Source organism: Eulemur rufifrons, chromosome 14 (assembly GCF_041146395.1).
Source record: "Eulemur rufifrons isolate Redbay chromosome 14, OSU_ERuf_1, whole genome shotgun sequence".
NCBI classification, from domain to species: domain Eukaryota; kingdom Metazoa; phylum Chordata; class Mammalia; order Primates; family Lemuridae; genus Eulemur; species Eulemur rufifrons.
The window spans coordinates 2,754,807-2,772,450 of record NC_090996.1 but is presented as its reverse complement, the minus strand read 5'-3'; the positions used below and the strand labels follow the sequence as shown (position 1 = coordinate 2,772,450).

General features: G+C 36.5%; 1 protein-coding gene across 1 annotated transcript in view; it reads right to left on the bottom strand.

Annotated features, from left to right (window-relative positions):
- Nucleotides 1-17,644, bottom strand: part of TYW1 (tRNA-yW synthesizing protein 1 homolog) — a 171,889-nt gene that overhangs the window by 97,555 nt on the left and 56,690 nt on the right. Inside the window, exons 10-11 of the mRNA XM_069485639.1 lie at nucleotides 11,471-11,589; nucleotides 5,147-5,256 (exon numbers count right to left, since the gene is read on the bottom strand). Coding sequence (XP_069341740.1) covers nucleotides 5,147-5,256; nucleotides 11,471-11,589 — 229 coding nt within the window. The remainder of the gene's footprint in view (nucleotides 1-5,146; nucleotides 5,257-11,470; nucleotides 11,590-17,644) is intronic.

Sequence of the window (17,644 nt, the reverse complement as noted above, 5' to 3'; positions counted from 1 at the left end):
AGGAGTTCGAGACCAGCCTGAGCGAGACCCCGTCTCTACTAAAAATAGAAAGACATTATATGGACAACTAAAAATCTATATAGAAAAAATTAGCCAGGCATAGTGGCGCATGCCTGTAGTCCCAGCTACTCGGGAGGCTGAGGCAGGAGGATCGCTTAAGCCGAGGAGTCTGAGGTTGCTGTGAGCTAAGCTGACGCCACGGCACTCACTCTAGCCTGGGTAACAAAGTGAGACTCTGTCTCAAAAAAAAAAAAAAAAAAAAAAACACTTCTTCAAAAGGAAATTTTGGATGAACCTTTTCCCCGGTTAGCAAAGGTCACTCATGAGCAGGATGGTATATGCAAGTCATCTGAAGAATATGCAGCTGTTACAGATCTATCTATTGGAGAATACAACGAAAGGTTTGCTGACTTTGAGAATCGTGACATCACAGTCAAGGTAGCATTTCAGCCTCATCTAGTTGATATCACCAAGGCACCTAAAGAACTACAGATGGAACTGATTGAGCTCTCAGTAGATGACATTTTAAAGTCATTGTTTGATGCTAGGAAAGATCCAAGTGAAATAGGGAAAAATGCAGAATACCCACGTCTTCGGCAACATGCCCCAAAAATGCTTTCTTGCTTTTCAACCACTTATTGCTGAGAATTCACATTCTCCTACCTAACCCAAATCCAGGTGCCCTCAAGGTCACAAATGACTGATTCCCATCTAGAGGATCAGCTGAAACTGAGGACCTCCATGTTGCAACCAAATATTCGAGTGCTTTCCAACAAAAAGCAGACACAACAAAGTCATTAAAAGATTAGTTAACTTTAAAGTTAATAGTTTTCGTTTTTTTAATTATTAAGTACATAGTAGTTAGGTTTTTACAAAACAATGTACATTTTTAAGTAAATCTAATTGAAGTTTCTTGAATGAGGCCTTATTTGATTACAGTTAAATTAATGCAGCCTTCCAACATGAAAAGGTTCCCCACCCTTGTGCTGGCATACCTACACCCACCACACCTCCAAACATATGCCTGTTTTCTTCTGGTTTGAAGAAAAACTGCTTTGCTAACCTGAAGAGTGTTGGTGTACAAATATCAACCAGTTCCACTTTGAAAATCTTTCTAGCAAATCTACTGATTAAATATTTTGCTGACATGGTCATATTTTATCAAGTCAATCAAGGTATAAAAAGAATTCTTTATGGGAATTACCAGGGTAAAATAGATACCATATAAATGCTGTTTTTATGAATGAAATTGGTGGCAGTTGTTGAATTTCTGGGGATCATTCCCTCCCTCTTACGCATTCTAACCCCTGCTCAGGATTAACTTCTCCACAGATATGCTCTACTCTTTCTCCCTGCCATCCTGTATCCAACCATCCCCCTACAAGACAATACACATTTTAAAACTCCTGTTTCTTACACCATGGGAACCCAAAGACAAACCTTTAGAGATGCCTACTGATTAAAGTAAGCCCAGGGTTACTACCAACACAACTTTCTGCTCAGGACAAGCCCTCAAACAAGCTTGGCAGACAACAAAGAACATATGCTCACTGAACTCACCTAACACATTTTATTAATGTCAAAAATGTCTACCTCATGACTTATTCATTACTTATTTCCATTTAAAGTACATTTGCCAAAATGCTCCTGTCAGAAAAATTACTATCAAAACTCAGATCGCCATTCTGTATCAAGGACATCTCAAATGGAGAAATGAATGTCTACGTTTCAGGGCTGCTTCCTCCCCACGCAGACTGCATTTAGGGAGATTCCAGTATGTCCAGGAAACACACATCCTCAGCCATCATCCCATTATTTGAAGATTCAATTGGCTCTTCAAGCAATAACTAAAAATAAATTTATTATTAATGGAATATAAAGATAAAATTACTGACATCTCCTACTTCTAATACTACGCTCTGTGATTCTTAATTTTATGTGTCAATTTGGCTGGGCCACGTGCCCAGATATGTGGTCAAACATTATTCTGGATATTTGTGTGATGGGGTTTTTTGGATGAGATTAACATTTAAACTGGTGGACTTTGAGTACAGCAGATTGATTACCCTCCATAATGTGGATGGACCTTATCCAATTGGTCAGATTATCTGAATATAACAAAGGCTGACATCCTCCAAGCAAGAATGAATTCTGCCACCAGAGTGCCTTTGGGCTTGAACCACCACTCCACCCTACGTCTCCAACCTGTCAGTGAACTCCATCAGATTTTATACTCACCAAGCCTCCACAATTATGTGAGCCAATTCCTCAAAATGAATGAATGAATGAAATCTTTCTTGCTCTCCAAACATAAAAACATACACACACTCACACACACACACAATCAGTTCTGTTTTTCTAGAAAGCCCTAATACACTATCTAAAAAAAAGAAGACTTTGCCTTGAAATTTATTAAAATGATATATAAAATGGTGCTGGGAAAACTGGATAGCCACATGTAGAAGACTGAAACAGGACCCACACCTTTCACCTCTCACAAAAATCAACTCACGGTGGATAACAGACTTAAACCTTAGGAGTGAAACTATTAGAATTCTAGAAGAAAATGTGGGAAAGACTCTTACAGACATTGGCCTAGGCAAAGAATTTATGAAGATGACCCCAAAGGCAATCACAGCAACAACAAAAATAAATAAATGGGACCTGATTAAATTAAAAAGCTTCCGCATAGCCAAAGAAACTGACACGAGAGTAAATAGACAACCTACAGAATGGGAAAAAATTTTCACATGCTACACATCCGATAAAGGACTGATAACTAGAATCTATTCAGAACTCAGGAAAATCAGCAAGAAAAAATCAAACAACCCTATCAAAAAGTGGGCAAAGGACATGAAAAAAAATTTTTCAAAAGAAGACAGAAGAATGGCCAACAAACGTGAAAAAATGCTCAATATCTCTAACCATCAGGGACATGCAAATCAAAACCACAATGAGATATCACTTAACTCCAGTGAGAATGGCCTTTAACAAAAAGTTCCATAACAACAAATGTTGGCATGGATGTGGAGAGACAGGAACACTCATACACTGCTGGTGGGACTGCAAACTAGTGCAACCTCTGTGGAAAGCAATATGGACATACAGATACAAGTAGACCTACCATTTGATCCAGCAATCCCATTATTGGGCATCTACCCAAAAGAACAAAAGACATTCTATGACAAAGATATCTGTACCCAAATGTTTATAACAGCACAATTCACAAGTGCGAAAATGCGGAAACAACCCAAGTGCCCATCAGTACATGAGTGGATTAATAAAATGTGGTATATGTATACCATGGAGTACTACTCAGCTATAAGAAACAATGGTGATATAGCACCTCTTGTATTTTCCTGGAAAGAGTTGGAACCCATTCTACTAAGTGAAGTACCCCAAGAACGGAAAAATAAGCACCACATGTACTCACCATCAAACTGGTTTCACTGATCATCACTTAAGAGCACATTTAGGAATAAGATTGATCGGGTGTCAAGCAGATGTGGGTGGGAGAGGGGATGGGTGTATACATGCACAATGAGTGCGATGTGCACAGTGTCTAGGGGATGGACATGTTTGAAGCTCTGACTGGGGAGGGGGTGGCAAGAGCAATATACGTAACCTAAACTTTTGTACCCCCACAATATGATGAAATAAGAATAAAAAATAAAATAAAATAATAAAATAAAAAATAAAATAATAAAATATAGCTTCTATGAAGATCAACAATCAATAATATTAACTAAACCAACAGTGAGTCTAAGAAAAACTAATCAAATTCCAGATGTGGGGCTTACTAGTTCTTTACTAATAGTTTCATTAATTTCCCAAAAGACTGCTGAGAGACATTGCTTTATCCAAATAAGAGAAAGTGATTTATTCCCCCAACCCCCAAAAAAGTGCTTGAAACTAAAAATCAAAGTGAAAAATTACGTACAGGTCAACTTTCCCTAGAAAACTCATGAAGAATAAAATAAAAATACAATCATTGACCAATTGTCTTTTGTATATTACTATTGATTTTGAACCATTATTTGCATTACTTTTCTCCATTTCTCATAAGAAATAAGAACAGTAATAAGAAGTACTATAATCTTAAGAATGAGTGATCTAAACAGAACAAATTTCATTTCATAAAAGAATTGCCTGACCTTGAGAATGCTAACTACTGGGGTTCATAAAGATTCCTGTATATGTTGTTAACACCATAGAGTGCCCATATCAAAACAGCCTTGGTTGGAATTTTTTTTTTTTATTGCTGCACGTAAAAGTAAAGGAGACTACAGGAGAGAAGGAGTCACCAGTGGTAGGTGGAGACAGGAGCAAAGTTAACGGGGAACCTAACAAATTTCAATTCATCGACTACAGTTGTTGCTTTACAAAGTCATTACTTTATAAGTCCACTTTATCTAGCTATAGTACTGGCTCTCAAAGTGTGGTCCTACGTTCAACAACACCCAGAACCTGGCAGAAATACACATTCTTAGGCTCCACCTCAGGCTTAACGAATCAATCTCTGGGAAAGGAAACCAACAATCTGTGTTTTAACAAGCACTCCAGGTGATTCTGATGGTGATCACTGGTGTGAAAACCAGTGATCTCCAGTAAAGTCAAGTATTTTAAGTATGAGACAGAACTGAATCAGGGAATTCTAGAAACTGAGTGGCAGAATTTTTACTACATCACTATGGATCATGAAGAAGAAATTTTTATTAGTATCATTCCTCCTTTTTTTATAGGGTATTCATTCAAAACTGCTTTCCCAACACTAACTGACATTATTTAAGATTTTTTCAATAACCTAAAATTTCTAATCCATGCATAAGGCTGCTTAAGCTCACCAAGACAGGACAATAGCAAAGGTTTTTAAAAAGGATGATGATACGTTCCCAGCAAAACTTACAGATCAAGTGCACCACACTGTAAGTTGCTATGCTTTGGATTAAATTTTTAATTCTTCCATCACATGAGATATAAAAGCTAAAAAGACCAAAATAGATATAATATTTCTACAAACGTTTCACTTCCTTATAGGAAAATTTGCCAGTGGGGACAAAATCCTACCAAAGAAGCAATTCCTCTGCCAATTTGATTCAGGCTATTAACAGGTAATAACATTTCTTTGTAGAGGGAAGATAAATACCTTTAAACTGCTTAATCATGTTCTGATGGTTTTCGATGGCTTCCTTTAAGATCATTTCAGGCTGGTCCATCTTCCACCGCCATTCAGTGCCCACTGGATTGGTATGGTGCCTAGGAACAAGATACAAAGTTCTAGAGCTGAGGTCCCCAGCCCCTGGGCCAAGGCCTGGTACCCGTCTATTAGACCTAATAGTGGCCTCTTAGGAACTGGGCTGCACAGCGGGAAGTGAGCAGCAGGTGAGCAAGCAAAGCTTTATCTGTATTTACAGCCACTCCCCATCGCTCGCATCACCGTCTGAGCTCTGACTCCTGTCAGATTAGTGGCAGCATTATTCTCATAGAAGTGTGAACCCTACTGTAAACTGCACATGTGAGGGATCTAGGTTGCAGCGCCTTATGAAAATCTAATGCTTGATGATCTGAGGTAGAGCTGAGGTGGTGATGCTAGCGCTGGGGAGTGGCTGCAAATGTAATAAATGCAATGCACTTGAATCATCCTGAAACCATTCCCCCACCCCCACCCCCAGTCCATGGAAAAACTGTCTTCCATGAAACTGGTCCCTGGTGCCAAAAAGGTTGGGGACCACTGTTCTGAAGGACTCCTTGTAATGAGAGCTTGGCCAGTCATCTGCTATGAAGTAGTCCATAAAAATCACAAAATCAGGGTTGGTTTCCTCCTAAGAGCTCAACTGTTTAGAGCAGTATTTTCCAACTTGTTTTAAGTCATGACACCTAGCAGAGAGGAGTGAACAGAGAATAAAAGTCACTCAACATCTCAGCCCAGCCCCTGGTCCTAATTGAGTCAATTCCAGTTACAAATTGACAAAACACTCTTTCTTGCTTTTAATCATGTTAACTATGTACATACACAAACAAGGCAACATGTTGCCATCATGTTATTACCAACTATGTCAACATTTCATAAAGTGGGTGAGGAAAGCTGGAACACTTAGGTTTGGAAATGACACTGGGAGGGCCAGAGAAAGAGCACTTGTTGATGCAGGCCTGAGAAAAGGCAAGAAACTCCTGGAACCTTCTCTCCTATCTCCCTTATGGAACAAAAGTAGGGAGAGATCAACTTTCAATGAGATCATGAGTGTGGACATTTTTTCCCACTCTGTTCAGCAGGAGAAAACTGCAGCCACAGCCCCAGCCATATATGTTTTGCAATTAGTCACATCCTAAATCAGTATGCTTAGACAAAGAATGATGGTTACTTCTGTAACTCTCCTTCTTTATACATTTTTGTGGTTGTTTGAGTTCTACTCATAATGATGCATCATTCTCTTGTTATGTTATTAGTACTATATATCTCATCAGTCAAATCTTGGAGGTTGACCAGGCACTGGATCTCCTTGAGGTGACGCGGCCTGTCTCATTCCAACATTTCCCAAGGTTTGTTCTAAATGATGCTACACAAAACAAAGGGATGCGAACTTTCTAAGAGCTGCTTTCTACATTATCCGTTATCCCGGAGAATCACAGAGTCCTCTTAGATTATTTTTGATCTTACATGTTTTTACTTCCTTATTATGAACGAATATTTCCTATTATTCATTTTATCTGGGTATTACCAGTTAAAGAAACTATATTTCTGTGTTATTACCCTGTGTCCAGTCACATTTTTAAATTCTCTTATAAACTGTAAGACTTTTCCAGTTATTTTTCTTAGATTACCTAGGTATCTAGTCATATATTATGATACAGTTCCTCTTTTACAATATTTTTATTACATTTTTATTTCATGTCACCTTACATTAGCCAGGACATCCACAAATATATTAAATAACAGTGATAAAATCTGTCACCCTGGTTAGATTTTAACATTCAATAAAAATGTTTCTAGTGTTATATCATAAAATACATTAACTTGCTCAAAATTAACAACTTACAAGATAACAAAAATAACATGTTCACTTAACAGCTAGGAAAGGATTTAAAAGCTTGACAATACTCAGTATTGGTAAGGAGGGCAAAATATTCCCTCTCACGCTGGCAAGGCCAGAGAAAGAGGCCTGCCTCCTAGTGCAGGCCTGGGAAAGGGACAAGACATGCCACTTGGAAGCTACTCTCCTAAATCCTTTATGGAAGAAAAGCCTTTATCTGTGAGGGAATTGGGGAAAAGCCTGTGGCAACCCAGCCCCCATGCTACACGCAGGGAGAACTTGAAGCCCATGGTACACTAAGAATAAGCACAGAGACAACAAACCTCAGCTGGAGCCCAGCTCCTGACTAGATTGACTCAACTCCAATAAATGCCCGACAGAAGGAAAGGGGTGCCCATTTCCAAACACACACACAAAACTCCACCTCAGTCTCTAATGCCCTAAACTACATGTCCAACTTTAAAACAAACAAAAAAAAAATTATGAGACATGTAAAAAGGCAAGAAAAATAACACAATTCCAACAGACAAAGCAACAAATAGAACCAAACTCATATGACACAGGCTGAGGCAGGAGCATCGCTTGAGGCCAGGAGTTGAGAGCAACCTGGGCAACATAGCAAGACCTCATTTCTACAAAAACAAAAATTTAAAAATTAGCCAGGCATGGTGGTACATGCCTTAGTCTCAGCTGCTCTGGAAGCTGAGGCAGAAGGATCACTTGAGCCCAGGAATTTGAGGTTGCAGTGAGCTATGATGACACCACTGCACTCTAGCCCAGGCAACACAGCAAGACACTGTTTCCAAAAAAAAAAAAAAAAATTACACACTATAATCAAGTACAATTTATCCCAGGGATGCAAGGATGATTCAATACACACAAATCAATAAACATGATACATCACATCAATGGAATGATAAGACAAAAAACATATGATGATCTCAATAGACACAGAAGAAACATTTAGAAAAATTCAACTCCCTTCATTATAAAAACTCTTAACAAATTAGGCATAAAAGGAACATAACTCAAGAAATAAAAGTCATATATGACAAACTCACAGCTAATATTATACTGAATGATAGAAAGTTGGAAGCTTTTGCTCTAAGAACTGAAACAAAACAGGATGCCACATTTACCACTTTTATTGGACACAATACTGGAAGTCCTAGCCATAGTAATTAGGCAAGAAAAAGAAATAAAAGGCATCCAAATTGGAAACAAGAAAGACATATTGTCCCTATTTGCAGATGTCATGATCTCCTGTACAAAAAAACCTAAAAACCTCACTAAAAAACTCTTGGAACTGATAAATGAATTCATTGCAGGATACAAATTCAAAACACAAAAATCAGTAGTATTTCTTTTCTTTTCTTTTCTTTTTTTTCTTTTTTCTTTAATTTAGAGACAGAGTCTCACCCTGTCGCCCAGGCTAGAGTGCAGTGGCGCAATCACAGCTCACTGCAAACACAAACTCCTGGGTTTGAGCGAACCTTCTGCCTCAGCCTCCTGCATAGTTGGGAATACAGGTGCAAGCCACCAAGCTCGGCTAATTTTTTTTTTATTTTTTATACAGACAGGGCCCCATATGTTTCCCAAGCTGGTCTCAAACTCCTGGCCTCATGTGATCCCCCTGCCTCAGCCTCCCAAAGTGTTGGAATTATAGGTATAAGCCACCATGCCTGGCCATAATCAGTATATCAAACTAAAAAGCTTCTGTATAGCAAGGAAACAATCAACAGAGTGAAGAGACTGCCTGCAGATGGGAGAAAATATTAATATTTTCAAACTATTCATCTGATGAGGTACTAGAATATACAAGAAACTCAAACAACTCAGGAGAAAAAAATACATATATAATCTGATTTAAAAATGGGCAAATGATCTGAATAGACATTTATCAAAAGAGTATAAATAAGTACCAAACAGATATATAAAGAAATGCTGAACGTCACTAATCATGAGGGAAATACAAATCAAAACCACAATGAGATTTCATCTTACTCCAGTTAGAATGGCTACTATCAAAAAACAAATGCTGGTGAAGATGTGGAGAAAGGAGAACTCTTATACACTGCTGATGGGAATGCACAGCCATTATGGATAACAGTATGGAGGTTCCTCAAAAAACTAAATATAGTACCATGTATCCAGCAACCACTGCTGGGTATACATTCAAATAAAAGGAAGTCAGTATGTTGAAGAGTTTACTGCAGCACTATTCATAATATAGAGTGACAAAAGAAAGCCAAAGGACAGAATCAGAGACAATGCATCCAGCAAAGAATGAGTAAAGAGGGGAAATTGAAAAGAAACCATCAAAGGGCCAGTGGTCGGGGGGTGAGGGGGTAGATGGTACTAGAAGAGACTGTCATATCTGAATCCAATAAGAGTGGTCCTTCTCTAGCAGGCTTCACTACAGTTCAATTAAGATAAAAATTAAGTCACTTCTATTAGATTTGCTAGTAAGCAGGTCATTACTGACCACAACAAAATGAGTTGCAATGGAGACACGAGTCTGCCTATAGAGAAATGAGGAGCTGAAGAGTAAGCATTTGTCAGTGAAGGAGAAAAATCGGTTAATAGCAAGCACCAAAGAGAGAAAAAAAGAGAGAATTCTGCATTCTTTTACTTAAAATATTCCCAATTTCCATAAAAGATTCAATTCCACATATGATGGGCTGTAGCCAGCTGAAAGACAACATTCAGGGCTTGTATTTCCAGCCAGATAAACAGACCAGCGTCCAACAACAAAACAGCCAAGTTGATACCTTAGCATAAAAGTCATCCCAGATAGGACAACAGATAAAGACAAAAATATAGGGAAGCAAGATAAACAGAAACCACAAAAAGAATAGAACAAAAATAAATATTTACCAACAATTTATCAATAATCACCATAAATAAGAACAAACTCATCAGTTAAAAGGCATATTGTTCAAATGGATTTTTTTAAGATCCAGCAATTCCATACACAGGTGTTTATCCAAGAGAAATAAAAATATTTGTCTACAAAGGTTTTATACACTAATGCTCACAGTAGCTTTATTCATAATCCAGTCAAAATCTGGCAACAACCCAAATGTTCACCTAGAGGTAAATGAATAAACAAACTAGCATAACCACACAACAGACTATTATTCAGCAATGAAAAGGAACAAAAGGAACAAACTACTGATATACACAGTGACATGGATAAATCTCAAAACCATTTTACTGAGCAAAAGAAACCACATTAAAAAATGCATACTAAATGATTCTATTCTGCAAGCCTAGAAAAAGCACACTAACATATATTGTCAGAAAGCAAATCAGTTTACCTGGGGCAGGGATGAGGTGAAAGAAATTGACTGGAAGCAGGTACAAAGAAACCTCTAGGAGTGATGAAAATGTTCTATGTCTTGACTGCGGTTGTAGTTACATGGTGTACACATTCACCTACACTCACTGAACAATACATCATTTTAAACAGGTTTGTTTCATTGTATGTAGATTCAACTTCAGAAAAGTTGATTTTAAAAAGCTGATCCAGCCAAACCCTTATTTATAAAAGCAACACACTTAAAATATAAGGTTGAAGTTACATAAAGGAAGGAAAAAGACATGGCAAGTATAAATCACCAAAAGAAATGTAGTTAGCTATATTAATAGCAGATAACATAGGCTTTAAGCCAAAAGGCATTATTATAGATAAAAAAGACCACTAACTAATAAAATAAGCACATAATCAATAACAGGGAATAGATCTGTTGCTGTTTTATTACACAACAATTAAAACATATACTCTTTTCATGTACATATGAATAGATTTTTAAAAACTGGCCATACCCTAGGCACACAGTATTTCTCAATAAATTTGAAATAATTTGTTTTATAATACAAAGACCACATTCTGTAACAATAATACAACTTAGTTGAAAATAAATAGCCGAAATATAACCCCCCAAAATCTGAATTGTAACTAAAAATAAGCAATCTTTGACCCCTGAGTTACACAGAAATCACACAGATGTTAGAAAGTATTCATAATTGAATGATAACATACTAGTAAGCAAAATCTATGTAATGATTAGAAGCTGAAGAAGCATACAGAGGGAAATTTATAAATTAAAGACTTATAGGAGAATGAATATTAATGAGCTAACAGTCCAACTTAAGATAGAAAAAGAATAGAAAATAGAACAGTAATAGATTCGTGAACTACAAAACAAAGACATAATGAAGAGGATCCTCAAGCTAAAATCTAGTTCTTCAGAAAAACTAACAAAATTGACAACCTCCTGACAAAATTGGTCAAGAAAAACCACCAAATGCATAAATATATAATGTTAGGAATGAAACGGCAGAACTTTTAGGTAAGTCTGAGTGTGTGCTGGGCACAAATTGATTATTACAGAGCATTACATATTTGGTCACTACGACCATTCGTTTTTACTTACCGCCAACAGAAGACACATTTATTTGCACATGCTAAGCTCGGAGTGGTTTCCATGCAGCGATGGCTTTCAATGCCATAGAATGTATGTTTATAGCAACCTCCTCTCCCTCGAAGCATCGACTATGACAAGTAAACAAATCATAATTTAAATAAAATTGTCAAAGCACAGAAACAAAGCACCAAGCCATCATTTTTAAGAAGAAACCATGTGTTTCATAACCATAAATATCCCTACTGGTATCTGCATGGTGCAGAAAATTAACATTATAGCATTATAGTGTTTTGACAGTGCTTTGGGTTTTTTCTAAAACCCAATGAAATAAACCTATGATTCATTAACTCTGAAAGCTCTATAGGGAAAATCATTGATGCTTTCATTTTCAAATCCATCCAACTGCCTCAAATAATATTAGCACAATAACATCTAATGCCAGGGGACAGACAAGAGAGGCTCCTAAACAATGCAGGCAGCGCTCAGATCCAAGAATATCTCCGCTTTGAATAGGGAGGTTTGAATAAGGAAATGCATCCTGGACTATATTCTATGTCAATGGAATGGGTAGAGTTTGAGCATATTTGAGACAGCTGAGGGAACAAGCAGCAGGTATTTAAGGAACAGATTATTTCCAAAAAGAACACTATTTAATGTGAGGGATAAAACCATATATCACATGAGTCACATAAATCAGTCAGTATACTAAAGAAGGTAATTTAAAGAAATAAATCAACTTGGGGTAGGAATCAAGATAATATCAAGCTTTTCAAGGTATCATCAGAAAGATCTGCTACAACGCTCTGTGCAACATGGGCTTGATTTCAGTAAAAGTGGAAGCAGTGAAGCCTGTGAGGAGGTTATGCGAGAGAGGCAATGACGGTAAGATTGGTGGAGGACAGAGGCAGGATACCAAGAGGCATAATCAGTGTCATTCTCCATTGAGGGGCAAAACAGAGGAAGATGTCCAAGATAATTCAGATTTTGAGGCCGAGTGACTGAAATAATATGGAATTAAAAACAGCAACAATGAATAAGGAGAAAAAAAAAAAGGAGACACAGATGGGTAGCATTTACACATAGAAAGATACAGAGATATCAGCATACTAATATCATAATGCAGTCTACAATGAAAGAAAATTACATAAAATCCTATCAACGTAATTATGATGTCAGTTGACCATGAAGTCTTTTAATTGTTTGTTCTGACAAAAATTTCCCTGCCTACCTGACTTAGTACTTGCATTTGAAAAAAAAGGAGTGAAGTAAAAATATTGCTCAGCATAGCTATGCCTACAAATTCTCTTCCAAATTCCTAATAAAATATACAAGGCAGCAAACATAACATTCAACTCTTGCAAATAGCACTGAAAACTAAAAAGTCTACCAAATGCCAAAGTCAGAGTAATTTCTAAACAATAACATGCCAGTGGAGAAACAGAGTTGAAGAACTATATGCTTCATTATTTACTGAGAAGTTAATACACATTGTTATGAACTGAATTGTACCACCCCCAATTCATGTTGAACTCCTAACTCTCACTGCAACTGTATTTGGAGAAAGGGCCTTTAAGGATGCAATTAAGGTGAAAGGAGGTCCTACGTGTGGGGCCCTAATCTGATAGCACTGCTGTCCTTATACGAGGAAGAGAGACCAGAGAGCTCTCTGTGGGTGCGTGGAGGAAAGGCCACGTGAGGAGCCCGCGGGAAGAAAGAACTGCAGGCAGCCTCACAGGACCAGCGAGGGCTTCCCAGAGGTGTGACATCCAACCCGAATACTGAAGGGCTAAAAGGATTTTTCAAAGTACAGTGACTTTGCAAGGTACAAACATAGAGATGTGTGAGAAGAGGATGGCATGGTTTTTGTTTCAAAAATGTTGTTTTCCAAAAGTTTATTTAAGTCTATGATGTATTTTGGAAATTTAAAGGTGTGAGGTTTAAGACAACTCTGTTTTGCAGGGGGTTTTATTTTTATTTTTTTGATATGTACGTTCTGGGGTGTTTCTGTTTTGGCCAATGGACACTAATTGCTCCAGCATCATTTGTTGAAAAGGTTATCCTTCCACCGTGGAATTGCTTTTGCACCTTTGTAAAAAAAAGTTAAGCATATTTTGTGGGTCTATTTCTGGAATCTCTACTCTTTCCTTTGATGTATGTCTCTGTCTGTCCCTTAGCCATTACCACACTGCCTTGATCACTGTGGCACTATAGTAAGCTACAACGTCAGATGAATGATTCTTCCCATTTCTTTCCTGTTTGTCAACATTATTTAAGCTCGTCTAGGGCCTGTGTCTTTCAAGTTTTAGAATAAGTTTGTCTATTTCTACAAAAGCCTTACTGGTATTATTATAAGAATTGCATTAAACCTATAGATTAATTTGGGGAGAACTGACATTATATTGAGTCTTCTATTCCATGAACATGATATGTCTATTTATTTAGATTTTCAGTGATTTTTTTCATCAGCATTTTGCAATTTTCAACATCCAGTCTTGTGTAAGTTTCGTTAAATGTAAATCTATTATAAGTATATAATTTTTTTGGAGTGACTGTAAATGGAATGTCTTTTTAGTTTTGATTTTCATATGTTTATTGTTAATACACAGAATGCAACTGGTTTTGGGTGCTGGTACTGTATCCTATGACTTTGCTGAACTCAATTATTAGTTCTACGAATTTTTTTTTTTTTTTTTTTGCCATTACCTTGAGATTTTCTATGTAGATAATCACGTCATCTGCAAAATAGGACAGTTTTATTAACATTTCTGCGTTTCCAATCTGTATGCATTTTCTTTTTCTTACTTTATCAAAGTGGCTAGAACTTTCAGTGCTACATTGGATAGGAGTGGAGCGGACATACTTGCTTTGTTCCCAATCTTATAGCAAAAGCATTCGGGCTTTCACATTCGGTATGATATTAGCTGTAGGAATTTTGCAGATACTCTTTATCAAGCTGAGGTAATATTTCTCTATTTCTAACTTGTTGAGTTCTTAATAATGAGGTTAGACTCTGCCAAATGCTTTTTCAGCATCAGTTGATAGGATTAAATGATTTTTCTTCTTTAGTTTATTGATATGATAAATTACTTTCATTTTTGAACACTGGACCTGCTGTGCATAGCTGGAATCAGTTCCACCTGGTAACAGTATATGATTGCTTTTATACCCGGCTGAATCCTATTGGCTAGTATCTTGCTGAGGGGTTTCTACATTTAAGTTCATAAGAGATACTGGTTCTCTTTACTGTACTGTCTTTGTCAGGTTTTGTTATGAGGTTAAAACTGGCCTCATAAAACATGTTGAGAAGTATTTCCCTCTCTTGTACTTTTGCGAAGACATTAGATAAAATTGGTGTTAATTCTTCATTAAATGTTTGGTAAAATTCTCCAGTAAAATCATCTGAGCCTAGAGATTTCACTTTGGGGAGACTTTTAATTACAAAATCAGTTTCTGCAAGGATTATAGGACTATTTAGATTATCTATTTCATTTTGGTTGAGTTTCGTTGAGTTTGGTTGAGTTTTGATAGTGTGTGGTTTCCACAGAATGGATCTATTTCATCAAAGTTGCCAAGTTTATCAACATAAAATTGGTTGTAGCATTTCCTTATTATCCCTTAAATGGCTGCAGGACCTGTAATAATATCCTGTTTCATTCCTAATACTGGTGATTTGTGTCTTTTTATTTTGCCAGTCTTACTACAGATTTATTGATTTTATTGATGTTTTCAAAGAACCAGTTTTTTTGTTTCACAGCTTTTATAAAATTTTCTTATTTTCAATTTCATTGATTTATACTCTTACGTCATTTCCTTCCTTCAGTTTCCTTTGTGTTTACTTGGCTCTTTTTGTTCTAGTTTCTTGTGGTAGGAACTTAGATTGCTGATTTGAAAACATTCCTCGTTTCTAATGTAAGAATGTAGTGCTGTAAATTTTCCTCTGAGCACTGCTCTTGAGCGGAATCTTATAGATATCTTTTATTTTCAATTTCATTCAGTTCTACGTATTTTTTTAAAGTTTCCTCTTTGATCCATGGCTTATTTAGGAACATGTTGTTTAATGTACATATTTAGATGTGTCTTTGATATTGATTTCTAGCATAATTCCATTATGATGGAAGTTTCTTTTAAATTTTTGAGGTGTGTTTGTTCTATGGCCTGGGACACAGTCTTATCTTGGTGAATGTTCCGTAGGCACTTGAAACAGTCTATTGCTGTTGGGTGGTATGTTCTATTAATATATAAGTCAATTAGATTCTGTTGATTAAATGTGTTGTTCACATTTTCTATATTCTTGCTGGTTTTCAGTCTAGTAGTTCTAGCATTTCCTGAGAGGGGGCTTTGAAGTCCCCAACTTTTTAAAATTTTTTTAAAAATTCTCTATTCAATTCTATTAGTTTTTGTTTTGAGGCTATGTTTGGTGTGTACTAATTTTATAATTATGAAATGTCTCTCTTTGTGTCTAGTAATTATTTCTGCTCTGAAGCTACTTAATCTGATATTAATATAGGTATTCCTGCTTTTTGGATTACTGTTTCCATGGTGTATATTTTTCCATCATTTTACTCAACCTATCTATGTCACTAAATTTGAAGTGAGTATTCTTATAAACATCATATATTTGCCACATGTTTTTCATGTACTCTGCCAATCTCTAACATTTCCTTGGTGAATTTGGAATATTTACATTTGATATAATTAGTGATATATAAGCACATAAGTCCACTATTACACTGTTTTCTGTTTGTTTCCTCTGCTTCTCATTCTTGTTATACTTTTCTTAACTTCCTGCAGGTTATTTAAACATTTTAAAGATTCCATCTTAACTGATCTTGTGTTTTTGAGTTTCTCTCTTTGTATAGTTTTTGTTGTGGTTGTTCTGGGTATTACAACATACCTACATGGCTTATCATAGTTTTCTGCAATTAACATTTTACCACTTCCAGTGAAGTGTAGAAACATCACTTCCATTTAGATTCCTCAAACCGTCCCCCTTTTAAATATCGTGTTGGATATCACATGGTATTACAATTTTTGTTTCACTCAAAGAATGATTTACGAAAGAAATGGGAAAAATATTCATCTATTGCATGGACCCACAGTTCTGGTCTTTCCATTATTCCTGCTTCCTTCCAGATGCTCCAAGAATCTTTTACCATTTAATTTAGTTTGAAGAACTTTCTTTAGCCAATCTTTAAGGGTAGGTCTGCTAGCAACAAATTTTTAGGTTTCCTTCATCTGATAATGTATTGATTCAACCTTAATTCTTGAAGAATACTTTTGCCAGATATGCAATGCAGGGTGGACAGTTCTTTTAACATTTGAAAAATATTGTGCCACTCCCTTCTTGACTTTATGGTTTCAGATAAGAAATCTCCTGCCATTCAAATTAGTATTTTCCTATAGGTGATACACTGCTTCTCTGTAGCAGTTTTCCAGATTTTTTCCTTTTTCAGTCTTTAGATCATTAATTGTATAAGGTATCTTGGTGTGAATTTGTCTTTGGTTTTATCCTCTTTGAGTTCAGTCAAATTCTCGAAGCTGTAGGTTTTTTTCTTTCATCAAATCTGGGCTATTTTCAGCCATCAGCACCACTCATTTTCACTCCCCTTCTGCAACTCTGATGACATAAATGTTGGATCTCTTATTACAAGCTGAGTACCCCTTATCCAAAATGCTTGGGGGATCAGAAGTGGTTCAGATTTAGGATTTTTTTGGATTTTGGAATATTCGCAATGTACTTACTAGGTGAGCATCCCTAATACAAAACCTCGAAATCTGAAATACTCCAGTGAGCATTCCCTTTTATCTCCATGTCAGTGTTCAAAAAATTTCAAATTTTGGAGCATTTCAAGATTTCAGAAATAGGGATATTCAACTTATACGTATTGTCCCACAAATCCCTAAGGCTCTACTTAATGTTCTTTTCCAGTCTATTTTTGTCTCTGTTGTTCAGATTGGGTAAATTCTAGGGCTCTGTCCTGTTCACAGATCATTCCAATGATCTGTTAAGGACACTGATTCTGTTCTGTCATCTCCACTCGACTACAGAGCCCATCAATGAGTAATTTCCTTATTTCTGTTACTGTACTTCTCGATTTTAGAATTCCCTCTTGGTTCTTTTATAAATTCTATTTCTTTGCTGAGATATTTTATTTTTGAATTTGTTTCAAGACAATTTGTAAA